Raw genomic sequence first — 27044 nt, 5'->3', positions numbered from 1 at the left:
TAAATGCCTTTTGCACTGTTTGCACCTGTTCACTTTTACATTCCTTTCAGTAGAGCATAATATAGTTCAGAATCCTTTGTAGCTCAGTACTTAGGCTGGTAACATTCCAGTTAGTTTAAAGGGAAAATAAGAAAAAAAAATCTAGCTTGTGCTTCTCTACTAATAGATTTGGCTGTCACAACAACAGGACCAAACATATTATTCTGAATGAATGCAAAGTCCTTCATTGTGTTTAAGAAAACGCCTCGTTTGCTGTTGACACTTGTGCCTATGAGAACACTGGAAATAAGAGGCCACAGACTGTCTGGATCGTTCTGTCTCTTTGGCAGAAAATGCTGCGAGACAGAACTTTTTCAACAGACAATCCTGCACAACATGCAACGAAGTTCTTAGATTGATTCTAGTAGACTCATTTATAGCAAATTAGAAACATACATAAAGGGTTTTAATAGACAGGCGAATAAAAGAAAGGAAATAATACTGTGTCAAGTTTATTTAATATTTATTTTCCATTGTTGTGAAAATGTACAGTATGCCCAATTCTTTGGGACCAACTTAGAACACTGCCAGTCATATCTTTGGGGATGTCTATGTCGGACCCTTCACTAACAATATGCTGGACTGTTAATTCACCCAACACCACAAGAGCACAACTCTGACTGACAACCAACGATGAGAACAAAACATTTCACAGTGCAAAAACCAGGGCTGCTTCATGCAGATTTTTTTGGTATGAAGCAACATGAAATCAACCACATTACCTAAAACTGATGTTGAAGTTTTAGTTGAAATGGCAGCTCATCAATGTCCAGTTGTGAATTTGTTGACTGGTTGAAATAAGATTTAGACAAATCAGCTACATTTTTAACAATTTGCCAGTTTGGGGTTTGACATCCTGCCGCTGCAGTAACACAGGCATCTCCACTGTTTGTGCTGTTCTGTGAGAAGTCCCGTGTATGTTTCATGCACCGTGCAGTGCAGTGTGGGTATTTAGCCAAAACAAGATGTTGTTTTCATTGATGGTTAGATTTGTTAAATCAATTTTGTGTCTTTTTTCTGAGAAAAAAACTAAATGATAATAAAAAATTACCATGCATGTTTTTGTGCTTATTGTGTTCTTCAGATTAAACCAAGTTGACTGAAACTTTGAGAAATACTTTGGCAGATTAAGGTTTATAAACATGCATAAGGGAACAGAAAGAATACGTTATTATCAGACTGTTGTTCATTAACAAAATTAAACATTGCTGTGTATGCAATATATTTTTCCCACTGTTTGGGGATATGATTTGATGTCTTGTAATAGTAATGCTCTTACTCATGAATTTGGTCATGTGCTAGTAAGTTAATAACAGTTGATAGTAACAATTTGCTGGAGTGGCATTCATAAGGTTACACAACACCTACAGAGGCCTTTTATGACAACTGAAAAACCTATATAAACATTTAGAAAGGTTTATTCCAACAAGTGACAGTTGTTATTACAATTTCTAAAGTGAAATGTAATGAAAATCGACAAAAGTAACCTTTATAAATGATACTTGTTGGAATAAGCCGTTATAAATGTCCATGTAGATTTACAACAGTCATTAAAGGCTTAGGTAGGTGCCATGTAGCCTTAAGAATGCTGCCCTTCAGTAAACTGTTATTAAGTTAATAAACCTGCCACGCATCCTGAAGCTAGAACCTTCTAATTTGAAGAATCTGAAGAATATCAAAAGGAAGTAAGGTTCACTACGTGTCTTTGTTAACATGTTTTTATGTCAAGTGGGACTGTCATGAAACTGACATTTCAAAGTCATTAAAGATTCCACTGAATTTACTATCAACCTCAACTTCAGAGCAGAGAAGAGGACATTTTTAATGAGAGATTCAAAGAAAACAGATTCAGACCCACAACTAGAACTGTGACTAAGTATGCATGGAGTTAATTACCATTTTCACGGTTATGTATAGAATAATGACACCCGACATGTGTCGTACATCTACATACAAAAGCATGTATTTGGCTATCAAGTCACGGGTAAAATAATTCAAAAACTGGATGGCAGAATGCACCTCTCTTTTCTGTTCTCCTGTTCATAGCTATGATGTGTTCAAAACTTTGTGATGTCTAAAATAGCCTTCATGGAAAAAAAGAACTATAAAGAATTACAAAGAATAGCATAGCATTGATGTTTTTATTAATGGGATGTGATTTATTAATGGGAAAAAATATTAATTGTTTAATAACTCTCAGTGGCAGCTACAGTGATATCAGATGAAACTTGGCTTCATTACCCATTTGCTTAGGTAGCAGGTTGTTTTTTCACACTGCACATTCATTAGGCATTGATGATAAAGTCATCATGCGAACATGAAATAAAAGATTTGTAACTTCTCCAAAATATACTGCATTTGCACTATATATTGTATAAAGTGACTGGAGTGTGTCCAACCTAAAATATGTTGCATATATAACTGTTATCTAACTAATTTTAATTTGAATTAAAATCAAGTAAAAATACCATCAATGGCAGAACATGGGATGGCAGCATTTATGTTTTGGCATATAGTGTTTCCAAATGACCTTTTCAATAAACCTATGGTAACAGAAAGGGTTGTTTAAGGGAAGCTCCTGTGCACAGGGAAAGTAATCCTGAAAAAGTGCTACCCCAGTACTGCCCATCACAGTGAGATTTAACAGAACACTGGCTTTAGTAGAAGACCCTCATTCATCTGTGTGTCAACTCCCAACAGTTTTGTATCCCTTGCTTCCACAGCTGCCAAAGGAAGAGAGGAAAAAAACACATGAATTTCTGTCCCCTCATCACATATGAGTCATTTAGCATATATATGAGATACTGAGACAGGGTCAAATACTTACATTACTTGGAAGACCATCAGGAATATATCAAAGCTGATTACTGTTTCTTTACTCAGATGTAATTAACTTTCATATGTACATGAAAGTCAATTTAAACGTTTACTTTGGAACTGCCTACAAGTGATGCAGCTCATATTTTACCATGGCCAATAAAAACAAGACTGTACAAACTAAATATAAAAACCTGACTGGGAGCTTTAAGACTTTTCAGCATCCGAACTCTCCACTACTCTTCAAACAACACAGTGCCATGGAATGTCCTGCTCCGCAGCCAATCAAAAGAGGTCTGACATCTCTGAGAACAGGAACTAGTTGTGGTTGTATGATGTTACAAAACGAGCCATCTCCACACATTCCATGCTCATTCCAGCCCCAGGAAAAGACTTGATTCCCTTTAAAAAAAAGAACATAATCAAATAATACATATTATAAAAAATGTAAAAAGCAGGAAAAAGACATATTCAGGAGTGCAATACTCAAATGAACACAAATAATTAGTACAAACCTAAATATAGTATTGAACAAGTCAGAGAGCAGCTTATGGTATTAGGCCAATTGTTCTTAAATACGTGCTGCTACATTAAGCTCTGTATTCAATCATGTAGGGTAAACTAAGCAAAGCAGGTGCATCTGAAGTTCATATTATAACCACAGCTAAAACAATGATGCTAGACCAATAAAAAACAAATGCTGAATGACAAGTTCATGATTCATGTATTTGATTACCTCCTGTCACTCTTAGAGAAATGCAGCATGAAACTTATCAGTCCAATTTTACGTGATTTTACTACTGTATTTTCAGCGAACTTTCTTTCTCCTCTATTCCATCTATAAGGAAGACATGGACCTAAAGGCAGGATTTTAGACTAATGTCCCTATAGCATCAATCATAATGATATTTGAGCATGTGCTACATAGCATCTAAGAAAAGCAACACATTTTCTTCTGATTGCCAATTCACATCGAAAGTCTGCATCTTGCGCTGAGGGAACCATACAGTCTTTTCTGTACACTATGTACACAGTAGGCATGCGACAGTTTTCCTGTGGCACAACAAAAGACAGGACATAAGAGGAAATGCAAGCAAGAAGACCAGCAACTTAACAGAACAGAACTTTTAGCCATCCACACAATCAAACACTGCATTAGTTATAAGGGAGAAAAAAGGCAAACCGAGTATTTTACACAGTATACACAGATGAATTACATGCCACCTAAGTGCTTATGAATGTATGAGCAGCATCTGTTGTATTTCTGTAAATAGCTACAATCATCCTCTCACTAACACACACCCTCACTCACCAATCAAAAGGCTGTGTGACTGAACGGTACTGGGACTTGGACACTTCTAAGCCATCCAGCGAGTGGGTGTGGTCAAGCCTGCACCACCACTGAAACACGTGCCATGGCAACACTGTTACATAACAGTGCCTGTTGCCATGGCAACCATAAGTGAGCTTGCTTTCTCAAGGGAAACTCGTTTTCTCAGATTTGTTCTCCTTGTCTCGCTCCACCGTTCCCTTCACAAACCCCACATGTGCTCTAAGTGATGCATTCCAGAGCGCTACCCATTTTTGCTTGCTGTCATCCAGTCACGCAGCATCCCTTCATGTTTACGCCACAACAAAAACAATGACAAAAACACAAGCCTTCGGAGGCTGAAATAATAAAAGCTCATTGGTAGAGGAAAAGACAAGATGGTTTGCCGAAATATATAAGAAACAATGCACTACTGGAGCACTGTAGCATAATTCACTTAACAATCAAACCGTACTCAGCCACTGATAGGAAGTATATTGCTGTTCCCATAGCAACAAACTTATAGACCATGGTAACATCTAGCATAGCATACTAATCTAGACAAGAAGGGCAAAAATAATGAGGAAATTGTTCCTCTTCACTCCTTTACACATACAGTCACTAAGCATGATTAACACATGAAAATTGTCACATCGAATAAAATGCACTAATTTTAAAACAACTGCCTTATATAAGAAATGGACTAAAATATATACAAATATGAGAGATATTTTGAGCATCCATGTTAGGACACTTTCACTGAACTGAGTATTATACATTACTATTTTCCATAGTAATGTATAAGCTTGCTCTTGTTTAAGGTCTGAAAACTTGATCCCTACATTTTTTGGTCTACACACACCAGATTTTTACATTTCCACTGTACTTTCACAGAGAGTAATCGAGGTGTTCCATTAAGCTCGAAAAATGTGATACCGTTTCATGCACAAAGCCAAAAAATTACGCTAAACAAACAAAGAAATCAATAATTTTCTCCACAGTTTATTAGGCCTGATCAGTATTTCACAGTGATAAAGGGAAGACAAAGCCTAGTGAAAGGGGGTTGTCCTTCAGCTACACAAACCCTATACTTAGGGATACAATGCTGTCAAAAATCCTGAGACCATCCTGAATTTAAGAGAATTTGAAGGGTCTAAATGGATGTGTAGCCTGTGAAGCTATTGTGTAGCTCTCAAGAAGCTATTCCTCAGAAAGGAAAAAAAATGCATATCAAACAAAGAAGATGCTGGTGTGGACTGACCACCCCCAAGCCCATACTTAAACATTACTGAATGTTTTTTGGAAGTAACCAGCTTCTAAAACTGAAATTTGGAGGTGTGGAAAAATGTACTCGCACATTTGCTTGAAAAACTGAAAGCAAGCCTCTCAAAAAAGAACAGGAGCAGTAATAAATGCAAAGGGTGGACAAACTAACAAGTGGAAAAAAAAATGTATTTAGTTGTTGAGCCTTCTGGGCGGCACGGTGGCGCAGTGGGTAGCGCTGTCGCCTCACAGCAAGAATGGCCTGGGTTCGATTCCCGGCTGGGTGACCAGGGTCGTTTCTGTGTGGAGTTTGCATGTTCTCCCCGTGTCTGCGTGGGTTTCCTCCGGGTACTCCGGTTTCCTCCCACAGTCCAAAAAAAAACATGCAGTCAGGTCAATTGGACGTGCTAAATTGCCCCTAGGTGTGAGTGAGTGTGTGGATGTATATGTCTGTTTGTCTGCCCTGCGATGGACTGGCGACCTGTCCAGGGTGTATCCTGCCTTCCGCCCGATGACAGCTAGGATAGGCTCCAGCACCCCACCGCGACTCAGAAGGATAAGCGGTTTAGATGATGGATGGATGGATGGATGTTGAGCCTTCTGTGTAATTTTATGTTAAATATTTTCTGCTTTTTTTGTGATGTTAATGGTTGTTTTAACTGAAAATTAAGAAAATGGAGGCGAGGGGGTGGTCTCTGACTTTTGCACAGTACAGTATGTAAGCTCTAATTGCAAATGTAAAAATGACATGGAACTGCTCTTTCTGTTCAAGCAAGATAACGCCACACATTTATTAAGACGACTTCCTTTCCAAAAAATAGAAAGCAGACATTTCATACAGCGATGAAAACAAGAACAGAAACTATAAAAAGAAGAAGTAGTTTTGTATGAAGATGCATCTTCTCTGCAACATTTTAACAAAATGATCTCATGTACTATGTATTATAAGATATGTACAATGCAGATGTGTAAAATATGTACTGTACAGATCTTACGTACAATGTTGTAAGACTTATCATTAAATGAAATTCCTAAGTAACATAAATCCAAATGCTATTTTTATCATTGAAAGTACTGTAAACCACTGCTGAACACTGTCTATTGCCATACTCATCAGTAAACTCAATAAATGTATATTTTCTTTTTTGCCTGGATTAAAAGTACACCCTTAGTTACAAATGCCGTACAAACAAATGTCTTTAGCTGTGAGAGGCTTAACACATATAGATCAATTCCTCAATCAACCCGATTTATATGAATACAGCATCTTCACAAAAACAATGAAATTATAATTTTAGACACAAGGATATGGCACATATTGGGATTCTGGTCACTTCATGTGCTTGGGCATGTGCTTTATATGTCTCAGTCTAAATGGACGGTCATCAACAACATTCATGTCTTCACATCATGGCTTCAGGCTTCAGTTTGTCCCACAGTCTATCCCAGAATGCATTATGATGATCTGGGTCCTGAGGCCAGTCGAGATACGTTCTGGACTTCACCAGTCGAGCCAGCCTGTGATGCGCAGACAACAGGCGGGAGGGGATTTTCTCCAGGAAAACCAGAATGAGGACATCTTTGTGCTCCACCTGCAACCGGCAGGTTGCTAGACGCATCTCCAAAGAGCACCAGTGGCTGCATAAATAATTGCGGCTGACCAGACAAAGCGTGTAACGACTTTCATAAAGGCTGTCCGTGATATTCTCCACAACGTCCTTCCCCAGTTGGAAGTCCCTGCTGTGTAAGCAAAGACGAAGAAAGGGTGGGCCTCGTTGCTCCAGGCTAGGCAAAAGCTCATTCACTACCCAGTTCTCATCTTTGCTGCTGTAAGAAACAAAGGCATCATAGCGGTACTGCACCCTCCTATCTTTTCTCACAGCTTGCTCAAACCAGGCATGAGCAATATGGTACAGGGAGAAAATGTAATATACAGCCATTCTTTGTATCAGTACTACTAACATGAAGAAGATCACACCCAGTGAAGTCAAAACAAAGAGCACAAAGTCCAGCTCAAAAAAGCAGTTCTGCTTTCCATAAACCTGTAAGTTGGGCCTGTCTAAGCCATTGTTTGATAAACACTGCAGTTCATCTAGTTCTGGATCCATCATTTCAACCTGCACTTTCTTATTCTCCTTCACCCACTTGGAAAAGTCAGCATTATCACAATTGCAGAAGAGCTGAAGCTGATATATTCCTAGATTCTTTAAACTGGTGAGAGGTTCAAAAAAACCACTATATACAGTGACATAATCCCGGAACATCAGACGTAAAAACCTCAGTGATTTCAGGTCTTTTGTTAAAGTGCCATCAATACTGAAAAATCTACAGTAAAACAAGCTTAGCTTCTCCAGTTTTGTCAGGTTGTGAAACATAACAGCAACATTTGACTGCTTTGAAAGGTCCATATCATCAAGTCTCAATACCTTGAGGTGAACAAGCTCATTAAGACTTGTCAAATCTCCAATTTTGTCTGAAAACTTAGATATATACATTAAGTTCTCTATATTTTTAATGTATTTCCCTATGAATTCCGAACCACACAGGATGTGTTTGGTTCTTGCAAAAAGAGTGGTGACTGACTCAAAAAATGGACGTCCACAATCCTCAATATTCAAAGTAACTGACCGAACATGCAAGGTAAGATTCTGGTTTAAAGTCATGTTCGAACCAATAATCAGCTCCATTGGTACTATATACTCATAGAACAGATAGGCCAGCTGTTCTGGAATATTACCAAATATGTCTGTTAAATTCCATCTAATTACAAAGCCTATTGGTGATGATCCAAAGTAACTAAAATGTAATTCTTGAAGATTCATAAGATGTCTGAATGCCATTTGTTCAACCCGAAACAATGGATTATTCTTAAGGTCCAGCACCAAAAGGTTGTACAAACCATCAAAAACATGAACACCAATCGCAGTGATGTTGTTATACTGGAGGTTCAGGATCCTTAATGAGACTAATTCCATAAAAGCAAAAGGTTCAATTTCAGAGACAGAACAACACGTTATATTCAACATTTTAAGATTAACTAAACAACTGAACTGATGGCTAAATATCTTACTGACTGAAGCAAACATAACAGTTAAGTCAGTCAGCCAAGTGACCTTCAATGTCGAGGTACAAATAGATCTGAAATGTGTATCCAATCCTTTGCCATTAATTTCCAAGGTAGTAAGGTTTGTCATAAAACAGATGAAACTCAAGTCTATAGGTTGTGTCCCATATGCAGTAATGTGCAACTGTTCGAGCACAGTGCAATTATCATTCTTAAAATGTGAGAAGTTACTAGCAGTTTGGAAATACAATGAAAGGTTTTTAGTTGACAATTTTGACACAACAATGCAAACTTCTTCCACAACAAGTGTGTCAGTACAATAATGGAACACATCTACACTCTTGATACCAGATCTGGGAAGGTAACTGAGTAACTTGTCATTATAACTAAATCCTAAACTAGACAGGTTTTGAAAAAAGTCCAGTGCTCCCTGATGGAAATGTTTAATTCTGGAAAAAAACAGCTTGGCTCCTGAGATACGTGGAAAAACAGATTCATTTTTATGGGTGCAGTTAGGGTATTCTAATGTCTCTTCCTCATTTGTTATGAAAACAAATTCTTTTAAAGATGTTAAATTTATTATTGAGCATATTAGTTCCGAAAAGACAGAACTGCATAGATTATCAAAAGAAATTTTTTCCATTTGGGAGAGATCATAAAATATATCGGTTGCCACTACCGACAGATTTAAACTGGCAATATTCAGTTCCTTCAGCTGAGGAAGGTCCTTAAATACCTGACGTGACATTGCAATCTCACAACATTTTTCAGCATCAAGGTCTAATCTTCTAAGGTTGGAAAGTCCCCGAAATGCTCCAGGATGAAATTGAAAAAAACAACCGAAGATCTGAAGGTACTCCAGAGAAGTGAAGTGTGAAAAAGAGCCATTAACAAGAGATCCATGTGGTTTGTGTTTTTCCATGGTGATACACAGGTTTTGAATGTCAGATGGAAGCCCAGCAGTATCCACTTTGATATCTGTGACGTGGTCGCAAAAAGCAGCATGATCGCCAGAACAAACACTAGCAAATTTGTCAGTTTTGCATTTTTTCAGCTGCCATCCTTGCGTGTTGGTGCTGTAAAGCACAAGGGCTATCAGGTACACCAGTGACTTCATGTCTTCAGTAAAAAGCGCTTCTGTTCCAACACTTGTCTGGCTAGTCTTTAAGGCAGTCTGCAACAGTTTTGCCATCAGTTCATTTGTAGCGACAACTTAGACACTAGAGACAGTTGTATGATAATGACGTTAAAAAAACAAAACAAAAAATTACCAGAAAGTTCCTTCACAACTTTGTCACTTGGGTGCACAAATGATGAACTGCAACTGTGTGATGTTCAGTCAAGCGTACATGCTAATTTTGGAAAGTAGTCAGGCCAAGGCGAAGTACATTTGTATATTTGTAAGTTAAACCTACATTCTTTGACAACAGGCAAGAAAAAATGTAACAAAATATAGTTTGTTAGCACAAATCTTACCTGTGCCAAAAATAAGTCTTTTTAAAAATATTTAAAAAAGTAACTTTTTATGTTTGCTCACTTATCCTTCAAACATAGATATACAAAATTCAAGAACGCAACACAAAAAAACAATATAAAATGATACAAAAAATCAGAAATTTTAAAAAAACATGGACATAAGACAATTCAAGCATACTATTTTTCACAGCCAAATATCACATCTCAATTATCAGTCAATATTAATTTAAGGTCTTTATTTGTGTAAACTACTGATATTTTTCAGTAATCTAAGGGCAGAATCTCTGAGTGTGGATCAATGTTGCTGTTCTGAATAAAAATGTCAATTCTGATACCAGTACCAATGCATCCCTAATTTATATTTTGTATCTTTATTTAAGTTTCCTCAAAATGGCAAATATTTTTTAAAGACACTGTGTGTAATGTTGGATCAACTATTCTGGTTCTGCATGTATAGAATTAATCATGTGCAGAGGGTTTTATCTGAGAGATGGTTGGTACTTTCCTAGCAAGCCTGACAAGGAACAGAACTCTCATTCATATTGGCTTTCTATGGTAATTGTAAAGCCCTTGCACAGAACTGGGCACTTAATTACTTTAGATACACATCTATCCTCAAATTAATGAGAGGTTAAAGGATTCCTATTATGGATATCCAGACATTAAACTCTCCAAGGCATCACAACCAAAGTTGTGGTTAATTCATACAGTACAGTATTAGCGTTATCTCTTAATAACGGATTTCTGTCACAAATCCTCCCTTGGTATCAGCACCTCAACCCTCACAATTCTGATGTGCTTTCTCAATGTCAGAGTAATATACCATAATAATCAACCTTTAAACCCACAGAAATTAAACATCATTTCATTTTAGCAGTTATTCGTATAGCAACACAGTAATTAGCCTTTATCCACTTTCCTTCCTTATTGTTTCTTTATCATTTGCTTATTTTTTCATTATTATCCCTCTGGTTTTCAGACAGGGCAGACAAGCCCACTTCTAAATGTATTTCTCCTGTTACACACACACATACACACACAGTGCTGCTTTTGCATAAAATAACTTTTCTGTGCATTTTCAACTTCATTTCTTGCTCTTTTTACCGTTTATGTGCTGCACTGAGATAACCCAGCTAGCTAGTGATAAAATGAAAACTGGAAAAAGCTTTTTATCTTAAATATGTCATAATAATGACAATCAATATGCTACAAACTAAATCTAGCTAAGTAAGTTAAGGTCAGCATTTCTCACTGCTCGGATATGCCCTCATCCTCCTTAAGCTGCTTTTTTATTCTTGTATTCGTGATGCCAATTTGTTTTTCGCAATTATTGCCACTGTTGTCCATCTTTACATGATTCAAATATTAAAACTGCAACATCAGTAATGCAATTAAGTACTGAACTTTGAAATTACTGCCTGCTGTGTAAGCCAGTACCAGATTCACACCACTGTGCTGAATAACGATATGCTAATCTCTTAAGATTGAGCTTCCTTTATATTTTGAATTTCAGCAGTTACATGCAAGCACCTGTACAGGCGTCTGAATGTAACTGCTACATCATTTGAGGTGGAACGGGAAATGGAACAAGAAGCCAACTTTAGCTTCATTTATTCTCTATCCACTGTACAAGATGAGTTACAATCAGCAAACCAGGGCTTTACCACTTGAATTTTTTTACGAATTTTTTGCGCATTTGCAATGTTTGAGGGTTTTTTGCATGTAAAGCCCATTTCAAATCCCTCCTACAGCATTTCAGTGAGATTCAGATCTGGGCTTTGACTAGGCAATTCCAGAACACTCAATTCCTTTAGTCCTGACCCAATGTTCTTTTTAGACAGTAAACACTTCCTTCTGGCACACATCCCACATAAGTCAAATTTTTGCAGTATTTTTGTAATGCTTGTCCTTTTACATTAATGGTGGCAAAAGCTACCTACCGATCCTGTGATATTTTGGGGTTTCAGTGTTTTGGGGTATTTAGCACCTTACAGTCTGCTTTTGGGTAGAATTTGCTGTGGCGGTCTGGCTTTGATAAGTTGCCAGTGGTTTTAAATCTCCTCTACTTGTAGATGATCTTCCGGAGAGTGGAATGATTGATATCCAATATTTTGGATATCTCCTTAAACGCATTCTTAGACTCATATGCATCTACAACCTCTTTTCTGAAGGCTTCAGAGAGCTCATTTAAACTAGGCATGATGACACCACACACTCCAGTAACAAAGAGCAAACCAGAACAAATATCTGAGGTTTAAATAAGACCTAAGTTCCACAAAAATATTCTATAAAGGTGTTCTAATAACTAGCACCTGATCAGGTGCACCTTATTTCAATATGACACATTTGAAGTGATATATGTAGGGGTGTACTTACTTTTTCCACATTAGAAAATTGCATTACTGTTTATTTCAATTATATAACGGAGGACAAAAATGTTAATTATAAGTGTTGGTAAATTATATCACCTTTATCTATCAACACTGTTTAAATAACTTTCTACATATGTTGAAACAGTCTCAACTTTTAATGGGATACACTTACTTCTTCACATAACTGTACACTTGGATGTAACATTTATAGTCCGTCAGACTGTTCTTACGCTTATGTGTGAGTTTGTATGTTAGCTCGCAGTAACCGGCCTAAAACGCTACAGGCCACATTTTATGTTATATTCATAAATTAAAATTATGTTAAATTCAGCCAATAATCATGCATTAAAATGTGCAGAAGTTTCTTCCATGTAGAGGATGTGTTAACCTATGTTCATGTAAAAAAAAATTAACCAAAAATGTAATTGCACAAAGAGTTCCCAAACTGTTGCATTCAACTGTACATGCATGCGCGCACACACACACAAACACACACACACACACACACACATACAGAGACCATAAATGTACTCACCAACAACAGCAAGGTTGTGTTCTGATCCACATGCAATCTGCTTTCATAAAAAAATAAGATCAATTAGAAGAAACAAACCCTCTACCAACACTCAATTCTATTCAATGAAACCTTAAGTTTCTCACACCTTCCAACAAAACAACATATATATGCAGTCTAGCATACTGCCTTCTCATACCTTTTCTGCTGCATAAAAAGAATGATGATAAACTTGATAATCTTGGAAAGTAATGCATTAACAAGATATACACTGTATTTAGAGGGTGAACTTCTGAGTGTACTAGAGAATACTTTTAAACACTGTACATGTCTATGTGTTGGGGGCAGTGGTTTACATTAAATATTGGCCTGTCATTCAAATCATTATAGCAATCACTGTCACTCTGTATGGTCTTGGAAAGGTGCAGTCATGTATTTATTTAAGTAACAATCCCTGAGGAAGCAAGCAGGTAATCAGCTGCTCCAGAATCAGATCTCATTATGAGGAAGACACAGAGAATTACGGGAGAAAACCACAGCACTTATGTAATGTGGTGACAGGCAATGGAGAGGGATAAAGCAAAGATGTCCAGTATTACTTTATGTGATAGAGACATAATGGGTCTTCACAATATTGCTCATTTAATTTCAAACAAAACAGCGTTACAGGGTTAGTAATAAAGGTCAAGCTGAAAGTCCAGGTGGCATTCTACAAAGCTGGATTCATTGCTTAGGAAGCTACTGTTCCTGCCATAATTTGTTTGTAGAGGATCAGTTATTTTGTGCAGATTCTCAAGCAGTGCGAATCTGAGGTAAAATAGTGAAAACCATGGATCCAGTGTGACACTTGTGGATACAGCATAGAGAGCCATTTCTATTATTAATAATATGTATTAACGCACAAAGTCTGCCATGATTCTTGTGTGCACTATTTTTTATAAATATTGCTATTTTCTATTTTGACTTGTTCGTTATATTCACAATGATTTTGCTGATTTAACCAAAAAACGAACAAAATTAAATAACACATCTGCGGGTTAAATTTGCGTCACTCATTTTATGATAAAATTTGACCGGCTGCAACTTTGATGAATAAACACTATTGTCTTTATTTGAAATCTAAACTGATTCAGTATACAATAGGGTAGTACAATACTGATGTAGAATGCGAAGTTCAATAAAGCTTTCGAATATCACAATGACAATATGAGAAGTGATGAACTGTTATTAAAATAGTGTGCATCTGACTGGATGTGATTCAAGTACAGACTGTTTTTTCTGGACGTGTAAAAAGAAAACTAACCAACCTCTTCTTTAAGCAAATAGCAAAATCTAAAATTAGAATAGCAACATTCACTCTTGTGTAAAATAAAAAGAAAAATATTAACACCTACTTACATCAAAACTGAAAGCACATTTTTTGTGCACTGAAAGGCTGAAAAACATTAGGCTTCAAAACAATTGGTGCCAGTAATGTAATGACGTCTCTCTGGCGCCGACTGTATGAGGTAATTTGATCTGTTCTGTCATTGCAGCTCTTAAGGCTGAGCTTTTTTTAGAAACTCATATCACGATAACAATAAAAAAACAATATTGTGCTGCCCTTGTATGTAAGAAAAAAAGCTATCTGGACTTTCCCTATACCTAAGGACAATGTAGCTGACAATGTAGCTGACTAAGAACATGTTCAGCTGAATGCAAGCGCAACACCTTACCTTTGACTCAGTCTTAGATCAGGTTAAGCTAGTAAAGCTAGCACACACCACTCTATCCAGAACAGAATATGAGCACCTATGTGTTTTTTCTCACAGTCTCTCCAGATTAGACCTTATTATATTCAGCAATACATGTCTCAGAGTGAAGTTATCAGGTCATAGTGCATTAACTCCGAACAGACACATCCACATACACAAAAGGAAGCAGGAGCCACACTGAAAACCTGTCTTGAACCTGTCTGTCTTTCTTAACATCACCTACACAATACACTTTCCTTTAGCCAAAAACACAGCACAAGAAAGCACAGCAGAAATACCAGCAAATACACAGTCTGTGTCAAAACAGACCCTGGGCACTGGACAGAGGGTTGTCCAGAACACTCGGGACAACTGTCTGAAAAAGAAGAATACTTAGCTTTGTCGCCGCAGAGCTGACTCTCACAATCACAGTTCAGGTCAAGGCAATTTTGATGTATTGCCATTGCCAGCAATCTGTAGCTTAAAAAGGGTCCTATACTGTTTGCACATTTACAGAGCCCCCTGAAAGACGTGTCAGTCATACACTTTAATGAAGAAGGCCATTCATGACTTCTTAACTCACTGGGATAAAACACATCAGGCAACATAGAGTGGCTTCAAAAAGTATTTGTATTATACTTAAAAAAGCAAGTTCATCATTTAAAAAAAAAGCAAAATGTCAAATCAAGTGGCATTATTTTAAACAAATACAATTACATTTCATTTTCAGCAAAGTATTATTTCACAGGCAGCTGTTGCTAAGTCACAATTATTACATAAGTGCCTGATCACAATTATGTGAGCTGATTGCAATTATTATCCATAGTTCTTAGCTTTTACAATCACATACTTTTTACGTCGCAACAAACAAAATATAATTTGGCCGCTTTTTCATTCGTTGGGTTTAGTTTATTAAGACACGTCATGCGTCTTACAAAAACAACAAAAGCTCTAACTTCTGACTTGGTGTTAAAACATGTCTAGAACACAATGGTAAATAATGTATCAATAGCTTGGAAGCAAGACAACTAATCAGCCAATGTGGCCATTTTAGGTTTATCCCTTAATAGTTATATACAATGAACAAACGATAATTAAATTGTTAATATCAATTGCTGATATTATAATTAATTGTCAACTAAAATTCCATGATCCCGGCAGGCCTTCCTGGAGTGTTTCAGATTGTTATTATTTGAGCAGTTTCTTTTCAGACTTTCAGGTCTGCATCCAAAATGCCTTTGTACACTTCTGAGTTCATGATACCTTCAATGAACACAAGCTCACCATTGGAAAGAAAACATAGTCTGACTTTCTACCTCTGTGCCTTTACAGCACTCTTAGTGCAGTCTGGTTGGAATTCTTCTCCAGACTTTCTCTACACAAACAGTCTACCATTCTACATTTTAAGAAGTAACCTAGAGCACATCATTAATGTTTACTAATTGTTTCCAAATACTTTTTGGGGATACTTCAAATTCGGGGTGCAAATTGCTTTATGTTCAAACTGTTTTGTATTTACATTCAGTTATCAACAGGGAAAGAAAGAGAACACAGAAATGAAAATTTGTTGACTTTTGTAAATCAAGCAGTGGCTGTTAAACATCTGAAAAATGCTTTTCTTTCTTGATAAAAGAGCATAAATGTATTTTGACTACAGAAATACTGTGGTGTGTGAGTCAAAAACAAATTCTCCAAGCATTACTACTGGATACATAATGGGAGAAGAAATTGACACTCTATTAAAGGTTTGTCAGAAAAAAGCCTGCTGTCAAGTCACTGGCACTTGGTGCTACTGTCGGACCAAATGTGATTAAAATAGAGTCATCTGTCCACAAACACTACAGCTGGGTTTGTAAAAAGAGGAACAGTATTTCAGAACAGAACCTTCACCAATGTAACGCATGAAGGTGGATGTGTTGTGGAGATAATTTGCTTCTAAAGGCCACAGACTATTAACTAATAACATGTCAGCTTCTAGCCTATTCATGGGCTTTCTAGACTGTGTACAAGACTAGCACAAACAACATACTATTTTGTGCTACGTTTGGGAATTTTATACTTCAAATTCAAAGAATCTCATGCTGAGTGAAGTCTGAATGAGAGAGAGTGTGAGAGAAAAAGAGACCGAAAGACAGACAGACAGAAAAGGATCAGTTTCTGAATCAATGAGCTGTCTTTGTCATCTCAGATTAGTCACTACACTGCCAGTTAGTAGCGTGTGCCTGCAGCAGTGGAACAGGATATTCACATTATTCTTAATGGTAACCATTATAGGAAACCATGGCTGATATGGGCCAAATGTTAAAAAATAATAACAAGAAAAAAAATTTACTTTTCATAACTTATTATGATTGTTATAGGTAAGTTCAGTGGTTGATTAGGAGACTGTCCTTCTCTTTAACATATTAAAACTCCACAGCATCTTTTAAAAATGGAGTAATGTGTTACAGATATGAAACTTCAGTATAGTAGTATATTCTTGTAATTATATAAGAATGGGGAATGGTTCGTTTAGACAAGAACTCTGTCACTGATGTGCACAATACACATGGCACAGACCTCTCCATCTGCTGCTGAGACTAAAGCTCTCACTGGCCCCTCATGGGCTTCCTAAATCTAACACCCAGCTCAGCAAGAAACTTTGTGACACTGTGTGAATGAATTAATCTGAAAGGAAATTAGTGTTTATTACCAAGGATCCGTCTCTCAATATGTTTAGTATATTGCTTTGCCATTAAAAGCATGCCTTTCTCATAGCGTTTCTTCATAATTTGAGTTGGGTTGAGAAACAAAGTCATTCAGAGTGGTTTGGTGTAAAATAGTGCACTGTAGAGAAGCTTACCTCTTTACAATGGCAGTCATAAAAAACAGAGATTATGTCTACAATGTAAATATAGCCCATTTGTGTCTGCTGAATTTTTACCTGTAAAGTTGATAATAGCAAAATATAGGTAAATCTGAAAATCTGCCTGGCATGTACCCCTTCATTATAAAAGTATTTAATAAAATAGGTCAAAATCAAAGTCAAAACTATAACAAAACAATGTCTCAGGGTATTCAGTGTATTCTTATCCACTTAATGTAATAACACTTTGTGATGTGTCGTCTAGAGGTATTAAACGCTTTGGATGTCTGATTACTATCACCACCACTGTGAGCAGTTCTGACTCTGCAAGCTTCTTTAGATTGGCACATTTCATATCAAACCTGTGAATGACTCTGCTTACATGTGGAATTAAGTGGAATTTCCCTTTAAGGGCTTTTTGACCGAGAGCAAGTAATATAAACATTTTCTAGTGTTTTTCAGCATTTAAAGAAATACTGCAGCGCTGTGCCACCTAATAACTATCATGAAATGTAGAATAATTTGGATGCATTACCTGTAGTTAAGAAAGAACTGAACACTGACTCAACACTGATGTATGACAGAAACCATTGAGCCGCTGCTGAATTCAGTCAGTATACATTCAGAATATGACCATATATGTGAATTCAAAATCACAATTTCAACACCTTAACAATATAAGTTTTAGGATGAATCAGCCATGAGAGTACGTCTTAACAAATGCTCTGTTCTTATGGTTTTATCCAACTTATTTTATCCAAAAAAAAAAAAAAGAGGAATTGTGGTTCGTCCTATCTCAGACGTACAGGTCAATTTAGAAATACCTCAGACGGAAGAATTCATGAACATGTTCTACAAACAACGTTTCATATAAACTTTTCTGACAGAATTATGGCTGTTTTAATCAACTGAACTCTACAGATACAACAGACAGACATTGCCACTGGTGTATTCCTTGAAATATTGTTATTGATATTGTGGATTTTAAAAAATGAGGCTGAGTCACTAGTTGAATACATCTATAATACAGTTAAATGGATATTATAATCATCTTTCAGGGGCCATTAATTGTGGACTAAATTTATTCTGTTCCTGACACCTTCACTACATGCAGTAAAATGCTTTTCCTTTAGATGACCCTGCTGAATAGCTGTGGATGAAGCTTAACATTAAACCCTAGGCAAGGACTTTCTGTCAATAAGCGGCGGGGACGGAAACTTTAGATTTCAACACTGCAGTCTCTTGCTGACAGCACAACAAATCCTCAGGGCTGATCCTCCTCCACTCCTTTTCCTCTCACTTTCAGTGAGAATTACAGCATGTTTCACCCTTCCTTCGTCCCCTTTCTCATCAGCATACACCAGGCAGAAGAGACGGAGACACTGTGGCATCAGCAGCTTTTGAAGATTAAACATGATAAGTGGCGCACTGGCAGGAAAGAGGCGGGGTGTACAAAGGCAAGTCGCATAAGGACACCTGTCCACTGCTCTGAGCAGAGAGGGAAATGTAGAGCTACGGCGACAGGGTTTGGACAGGCCCACTCTGTGCCTAGAAAACTCCACCAAGAGACAAATGCTGCATGGCACAGATGTCGCGTTTGTCTGTATCTCACATTGCCTTGGATCTTTCTTATTTTTCCCCAATTATGCTCTGCCCTCTAGTTCTCTCTTTCCCACACACACGCGCGCGCAAGTTCGCTCGAGTCACCCTATTTGAAAGAGGCTTCGATCCACATTCATTTCAAGGTTTCAAACACATTCAGCACAACTAAAATTGAAACAGTTCAGTTGATAATGTTGTTTTGTATATACCCCCTCACACACACAGATGTTGCATCTCCAAGGTTAGTGGTGACCTTCAGTAAGAGTGAATGCTGTATCTGGGCAGGATGCAAGAAACAGAGGGAATCATTATAGTCATGTCCCCACCTACTGGCTCTCTTTGCACACTGCACCCTCATTACTGTGCCTACAGTCTCTGTGGTGAGTCTAGAGCTCTGTCTGAAACAGCCTACTACATGCTGCTTGCGTACTGATTGTGCCTAGGAGTAGGCAGTATGTGCAGTATATGACCAACATGAATTTCTACGGTATGCCAAAGATACCTAGATAATATACTAATATACCGCATCCCATTTGGCAGGGTCACTTAAGGAGGACAGGTCATGTGACCCTGTACTGTGGTACATGATACTAATTGTTGCATTCTGGATACTACACTGTATAATACTACAAAATTATCACGCAGTACATTAGTACTAATACAATATGCATTATACAGAACACAGCATGCTAATTCAAACACAGTCTATCCCCATCAGCCCCATGCAAGTCTTACGGTAATTTTAGCTTGTTCTAAATGCTGTCAAATGGTGTGCTCAAACATTACATTTCCGAAAAGGTCCTCATACCTGAGTGGCTCCATTAAGTGCCCTGACCTCTGAGGGCAAGCTTATCTCACTACTAGAGTCTGTCATGGAGGCATCTGATTCTGGACTTGTAACATCATTGGTTGGTCCTCTTCTCCCAAGTTGTCCATAACTGGCTCTGCCCCATGTAAAGACTCTCTCAGTCTCTAAAAGATATAGACAGGATGCACTTAATAAGACATTGATTTCTCTTGAAGAGGTTAATGTACACACTTAAAAATGATGGCACTTCCAGGGTTCTTAAGTGAGGAAAATGATTCTATATAAAACCATGAACACTCAAAGAACCCTTTGCTTGATTAAAAGGGTTCTTTGCATTGTGAAAGGGTTGTTCACACTGATGGAGAATGTGCTGTAGAGAACCATTTTGAAGAGGATTCTATAGAGCACCAAAAAGGGTTTTTCTATTGTTACGATGTCAAGCTTGTAAAAATAGAAGAACCATTTGTGGTGCTATAAAACCCTTTTCAAAAAGTGTGTACCCAAGAACTCTAAAATACCAGGTGATAATCCTAGATTCACATAACCACTGCTGTGGAACCAGGCTTTTTCTTGATGGATGTTTGCCTTTTTTTCAGCAAACCAGGCATTGGATCTGTTTCACTGAATCAGTCACATGAATCCAGTATACCTCTGAAAACACAGCTTCAAATTTATTCCCTTTAATAACTATTTTACATTCAAAATCCTCACAAGCTAGGAAAGTACATGTAACTCTAAGCTAATGCTAATACACTTGTTACAGGGCCTTGACAGGGCCTTGTTTGAGGGATAAACTCTCTGAGCAGTTGTACATGTGGTAGGTATGTGTCAACACAGAAACTGAATATCACAATAATTACCTATAATTTTATCACAGTTTACTATATTAGTAAAACATATATGTATAGAAAATATAAAACTATATATTAAAATATATGTATATAAAAAACTTCCCTGATGGCACTTTAGATGGTGGCACAGAAGTCTCCATATATTTCTGGAATCTTCTGTTTTTGACAATCCTAATGGCCTTCATGTCTTTTTAGTTTCCCATTTTATTTCAGGCTGGTTGGTAAACCCTTGGCACTCCAGATATCACAAAGAGTCTGAACAGTGAGCTGTGAAGGTGCTCAAATCAATAACACCCTAAAACAACTGAACAAATATAAGCTGAAGAATGAGATCCCAATGTGACACTGTAGTGGAACCTTGTGATGCCAGAGCTGCTGCACGTATCTAAAAACTGAAACAGCAGCTGGTTTAAGCAAAATACAGTTACAGTGTTACATTTGTCCATGACAATAATATCACAGTATATCTTATTATAAGACAGCGGTTTCTGCTGACAGTTTTGAGAGTGGTATCTGAGTGGAAGCAAAGGGAGCCATCAAACCCATACAGTCTATTCAGTTTCCTAGTTAAAATTTCCTGTCCCCAAACACTCTAGGCATCTGGTACCAAGACTAAGATTAAGGAAACACAATGTGAGTACTTATTATGCGTGTGTCCATACCTGTTTGGGCAATCAGATGCGTCCAGCCACTGTGTATAGCACATACTCTCTCCCCATTTAGAAGTGAGCGATCTAAAGCAGTAGGAAGAGGCAGGAAGGACTCCTTGCTGCACAGCTGGCCATATTTATTACTGCCCCATAGGAATACATCACCAGCCACTACAGGACAAAACAATCAACAAACAAAAGAGTCACATTTACTTAACAGCAGTTACATGTTCCAGCTTAAAGGGGGTAGGCTGATTTTAATCTAAAAGTTCAGTATGGACCTAGTCCAGCAAGCCTTGAGTGCTATGGTGATTCCTGAAATTTCCTTGCCCCAGTGGTTGCTATATGACACAAAGTAGCGATCATTACCATTGTCAGGTTTATAGGTTATTTTTGCAACCAGTTTTGCAGAACAATTTTCCCACCTGTAGTAGACAACATTCAATGGTTTATGCGAAAGAATGTGATTACAGATCAGAAGAAGAAGACAACCTGAAGAAGATCACCTGTCAAACAGACAGAATGGGCAGAGCCTGCAGCCACTTTCTGGCAGGTTACCTGGTTCAGTCCTGTAGGTGAAGAAGCAAGGTTTAGGCAAGAACAGAAATATCTGACAAACAGCAATAACTGTAAAGAATGCATAGCTACATATAGCTGAATAGCTTTATAGCTGAATATAGCTTTTCAGTCAACACAGCACAATAGTTTATGTCTATTAGGATATGTGTAGATTATGTAGAGTGCCTTTGTTGTAGAACAGCAGAAATGAGTGTGTGTGAGGGTGTGTGTGTGAGAAATTACCTGGAACCAAATGGGGCTCCTTGCAGGTTAGGTGGACAGGGACTGGTTGCGGATTCAGTGCTCGTTTTGCTTGAGCAGACAGACCTGTACCCCACTGATACACACCACCTGAACCTTCCCATGTACAAATACACACACAGTGAGTGCAGACAATGTATGAAGGGAGGGACAAAAGAAGGGACAAAGTGAGAGAGAGAAAGAAAATAAGAGAGGTCATACCTGTTACTGCGAGTGCATGTCTAAGCCCAGTTGCTACACTGATGACAGGCTCACTCAACGACTAAAAAGAAAACACTAAACAGAATTATTTTAACTTTTACTACATTATTAACCATTATTCTAAGATGGATTCCAAGTAATGCTGGACAGTATTGCTAAACTTCAATATAAATACATTTTCTAAATATATCGCAATATCAAATGATATCTAAGTTAACATTAATAAAGTAAATCACCCATTACTTCCCAGGTACTGATACTCTTTGCTAATGGAATATCTTACGAATCTGGTATTGCGTGTTCTAATTTGACTGTTTAGCATGTTATACTTCTTATAAAATTACACTAAAAGGAACTGTATGTATTTCTACCAATGTGGGGAAATGAGACATTGCTATTTCAGGGATCAAAGTGTTACAATGGAAGGTTTATGGATTATCTATCAATAGCACCTGAGCTAAAATCAGTCCTGTTGTGTGACAACAATACCAGTACACTGTTATAGACAACATATTGCCCTGCACTAATTTTATGTTTGCAGTCACAAACCCAAAACACACACGGACATTTTCATTGGCATCCATACACTACAAACTTGCAAAAGTATACATTCATTCATTCATTCATCATCTAAACCGCTTATCCTTCTGGGTCGCGGTGGGGTGCTGGAGCCTATCCCAGCTGTCATTGGGCGGAAGGCAGGATACACCCTGGACAGGTTGCCAGTCCATCGCAGGGCAGACAGACAGACATACACATTCACACACTCACTCACACCTAGGGGCAATTTAGCACATCCAATTGGCCTGACTGCATGTCTTTGGACTGTGGGAGGAAACCGGAGTACCCGGAGGAAACCCACACAGACACGGGGAGAACATGCAAACTCCACACAGAAATGACCCTGGTCGCCCGGCCGGGAATCGAACCCAGGCCATTCTTGCTGTGAGGCGACAGCGCTACCCACTGCGCCACCGTGCCACCTAAAAGTATACACACAAAGATTTAATACATAGCATTCAATTTTTTTACCTTGATGAGCAGAGGTTCTGCTGTGTATTTTATCTCTGGTGAGACGCCCAGCTGTCCAAAAGCATTGGAACCACATGCCAAGACATGGCCATCATCTGTCAAACAGAGCCATCCATGTAAATGTCCTCTGAGATATGATCTAGATCAGTCCTATAGGCCAAATTCTAAAATAAATCTAAATGCTCTCTAGTTTTGTGGCAATTAGATTAAAACAACCAAAGGCCTAGATAGTTTTACCTACATCTCTGACGGTGTAAGGCGGAAATGTCAATTTTACTCAATTTTCATCTTACTTCCTACATAGGCAAGGGCCAAGACATGTTTCACATCTGAAGTTTGCATCTTTTATTTGACTCTAGAGCTACAATGCTAATATAAAAAACTCATTCACATAAATACATGTCAGGTGACATTGCCTACCATTACTTTTTAGCTACATTAGCCTTATAGCAGACCTAAAACACTAAATATGCAAAGCACATAAACCAAACATGTCCTGGTAGATCAACTATGGTTGAAGTAAGAAGAAAATTCTGACAACTTGATTTTTCAGTGAATCAGTCCTTTAAGTTACCTGTAAGAAGGATGGTGAAGTCCCAGCCACAAGATACTTGTTGAACAGTCTGACTGCCAGGCAAAGGGCAAAGCCGAAAGGTTGTAACATCTGAGATGTGGCCAAGTCCTAGCTGCCCTTTGTGATTTTGCCCACATACCAGCAGCTCTCCAGTCTCTAGAGAAAGGACAGAGAGAAAGAAAGAGTACTCCTTGTTATTGCAGAAATGACTAGAGGGCACCGTTTCCACAAATACGACCTAAAAGCTGAAACGAGCCTGTCAGATGACCTGTTGACACTGAGGGCACAAGTCAGGTGTACGTGGCAACTATATGAAGCTTTAGTGTTTTAAAAAAGTCTGGATATTGTTTCCCTTTTTACACAATCCACTTCAAAGCGTTTTTACATGTCACATTTTTACATGTCTGTTTTTACAACGTGACTTACCGGTGATGAGCGCTGAATGACCGCCCCCTCCGGTAATAGCCCGGAGCCTTGTCTGTTCCTGTGCGCCGTCCACTCTCTGTGGCTCCGCCTGATCTTCGGCATGGCCCTGCCCCAACTGCCCGAAACTGTTCGCGCCCTGAGAGAGAAACCCACACCATCAACTTATCTTTCATTAAACTTTCTTTTCTGAACGTTTCTTTTCGCCAGTATGCCAGCTAACACTGGATGCAGCGTGTAAGTACTTCCTGCACTTGGAAGTCCGCGCGCACAACTCAAAAAATTCAAAAATTAACGGAAAATCAGCGCATCAACGAACTATCCAACGGTCATTCAGCAGAAACAGGTGAAGACATGACTTAGTTCGTATTGCTAAGAATAACGACATGACACATTTAAGTAATTTAAATGATTTTTTCTTGAATTTATAGTAAATTGTCTAGCTGAATACCAAATTAGCATGTGAGCCTAATGCTGCATTCACATGTGTGCGGTTGACGTCCGACGGCAAACCGGATACTCCATTCTGTTCAGTGGAGCGGTTAGCGGTGAGCGGAACGATCCGGCAAGAGGTCATCTTACCAGTATTACACAAAACACAAAATGAAAGAGTACAGGGTGTCCTCCGGACTCTCATCACCTTATAAAACAATCTACACTACTAGCTAAAGCTCTCTGATAACCATCCATTTTCTCCGGCACCGCGGTCACCATGACAACGTTTGCGCGTCTTCATGCCGCCGTCGGCCGCGCACTGCTGTGAGGTGCTGAATTACGTTTTTTCCACGTAGACGTGTAAACGCAGCATTAATGTGTGTTGGCCTGGTCTGTTATATCGCAAGCGATGAAATATGATCCTAGCTCTCATGCGTATAATGTTTTACTGTATTTTCTAGATTTTTGTTTTGGGCGAAGACCGTAAATCGCAGAGCATAAAATATCTGGCAAAAGAAAACACCGCCCAAACTGTTTCATTACAGTCATATATCCAAGCATCTTGAGCTGTGTTTTCCTTAAGCACAGAGCCCACTGAGGGAAATGGACTGGCCTGGCAATTAAATGTGGTATATGTGGAGTCTCTTGGGGGGCTCTCTAAAACGCTTAACGCGGTTTAATGTACTAAAACATGACATTACATTAACCTTTTTACTCTCAATGGGAACCCATTAGCAATAAAGACAAGGCTTAACGTTTGACCAGTAATACATGAGAGGGTTGCTCTTCGTAGGTCGTTGTTTCAGTACCTTAAGCTTTTTTCCTTTATAATGGGTTTAAATGTGAAGCAAAAATCTTCACGTAAAGATTACTTTAGTACTGGACTACAGGTTTGATAGTAGAGAGTATTCATGACCAGGTATACCTGAGAGAAATGTTGTGTTCCTAGTTGTTGTTTTGGTACATTAAGCCACGGTAAGCCTTTTTTTCACGTTCAGCGTTTTCAGAAAGTCCTCTCTGGATGTGGGTTCAGCCTTTTGTGTTCCTGTAACTTTACTGTGTGTTACTGTATTTGGAACAGGCTGTCAGTGAGAACTTCACTGATGACACAGAGTGTCGTACTTTGTGTTGCGTCCATCTTTTATAATAAGGGTAACGGCAACACATATTACTAGCACTAAACAACTTTAAATTCATGTTCGTCATCCCTGGGTATGTGTTGCACGCTCGCACAGATGGGGTAAAGGGAGATCCCTGGTGGTTTTCAGATGCCGCTTCCTATGTTTTGTCATCCTGCTCGTTGCATCACAACATCATAAAATGACTTGACAGGCCTGACAGCTTGACACTAAAAGTGCATGAGCGAGCCAGCTGACTCCTGACTGTTCTCTCCTCTCACACCGGCAGGCGGAAAAGGTCTTGTTCTACACGTTCTCACTCTGAAACAAAACAACGCCCATCCCTTCATGGAAAAGCTGAGCGCAGCAAGTAAGAAATAGTATAGAAAATACACTCTACTAAAGATCACGCTTAACTGTAGATGCAGGTACTTTCCTAGTGATTTGGAGTGTACTGTATATCTCAGTGTTCACAGTGGGGTGATCAGTATTTGATATATTGTCAAAAACCTACCCACGTGTACAAGGCGCATTTTGTCCTCGGTGTGTCCATCAGTGGGCGCAGCGTGATGACGGTGCACGTGGCGCTGAGAGAACGCCCTTCACATCCGCCATGTTTGGTGTGGCTTTGCACGTTTGCAATGGAGAAACAGCGCCACCAGGTGGTGAAGGATAATAGTACTCGCATTACAGTGTCGTCTTTAGTGTTATGTAGAGTCGTTTTTAAAATGATGTATGAAGCGCTGATTTGGACCCAGCCGTTCGTGTCAAGTTAAGTAAATTAATAATGCACCTTAGAAGAATTGACCCTGGGTCAGAGCATGACCATCCAATCAAGTGTCTTCTTAGAGCCAGTCCGAAATGTACAGGCTCCTGTGCAGCTTTTGCGTTAAGTGGTTGTACATGGTCAGTCCTCTTTTAGACAAATGCAGTTATTTTCACAGAATAGCATAAAATATTTAAATACTTTGCTTTTCAAGTCCACCTGACTTTATAACTGTAGCTTATGCACATTCATGACCTCAGTATGTGCAAACTGCCATGCAGGGAGCATGTCAGTACTGTGTTATTATTCCCTTGACAGCATTACTTTGAACAT

General features: G+C 38.4%; 2 protein-coding genes across 6 annotated transcripts; both read right to left on the bottom strand.

Annotated features, from left to right (window-relative positions):
• Positions 1–485: 485 nt before the first annotated feature.
• Positions 486–26513, bottom strand: sergef (secretion regulating guanine nucleotide exchange factor). Of its 5 annotated transcripts, none has more exons than XR_005007510.1 (12): positions 26460–26499; positions 24396–24531; positions 23970–24125; positions 23396–23490; positions 22364–22424; positions 22145–22258; positions 21850–21912; positions 21356–21514; positions 19843–20006; positions 12876–12915; positions 2867–3258; positions 486–2762 (listed from the first exon to the last, which is right to left on the bottom strand). XR_005007510.1 is itself a non-coding variant. In XM_036576440.1 (12 exons), the coding sequence occupies exons 1-11, from the start codon at positions 26496–26498 to the stop codon at positions 3074–3076; spliced, it is 1212 nt and encodes a 403-aa protein (XP_036432333.1). In that variant the 5' UTR covers position 26499; the 3' UTR covers positions 486–2762; positions 3051–3073. The 5 variants fall into 5 exon arrangements, 4 of the variants coding, with proteins under 4 accessions (XP_036432333.1, XP_036432336.1, XP_036432332.1 ...); XM_036576440.1 differs by having other exon boundaries at positions 3051–3258; XM_036576443.1 differs by having other exon boundaries at positions 486–3258; positions 12876–12912; positions 26460–26513.
• LOC118811882 (toll-like receptor 13) lies at positions 6088–12869 on the bottom strand. Its single transcript, XM_036576435.1, has one exon. The coding sequence runs from the start codon at positions 9682–9684 to the stop codon at positions 6832–6834; it is 2853 nt and encodes a 950-aa protein (XP_036432328.1). The 5' UTR covers positions 9685–12869; the 3' UTR covers positions 6088–6831.
• Positions 26514–27044: the final 531 nt, after the last annotated feature.

This window comes from Colossoma macropomum, unplaced genomic scaffold, assembly GCF_904425465.1.
Source record: "Colossoma macropomum unplaced genomic scaffold, Colossoma_macropomum, whole genome shotgun sequence".
Taxonomy (NCBI): domain Eukaryota; kingdom Metazoa; phylum Chordata; class Actinopteri; order Characiformes; family Serrasalmidae; genus Colossoma; species Colossoma macropomum.
The sequence above is the reverse complement of the archived record's forward strand: the minus strand, read 5'-3'. Positions and strand labels throughout refer to the sequence as shown.

Bases quoted from the DNA above. Each gene is read 5' to 3' on its own strand.
- LOC118811882 (XM_036576435.1), bottom strand. From the start codon at position 9,684: ATGGCAAAACTGTTGCAGACTGCCTTAAAGACTAGCCAGACAAGTGTT.
- sergef (XM_036576439.1), bottom strand. From the start codon at position 26,498: ATGGACACACCGAGGACAAAATGCGCCTTGTACACGTGG. The intron at 22,425-23,395 runs GTAAAAAAATTG...TTTTCTTTTTAG, and splicing joins CAGAACCTCTGCTCATCAAG to TCGTTGAGTGAGCCTGTCAT. The intron at 21,515-21,849 runs GTGATCTTCTTC...TTTGTCCTGTAG, and splicing joins CCATTCTGTCTGTTTGACAG to TGGCTGGTGATGTATTCCTA.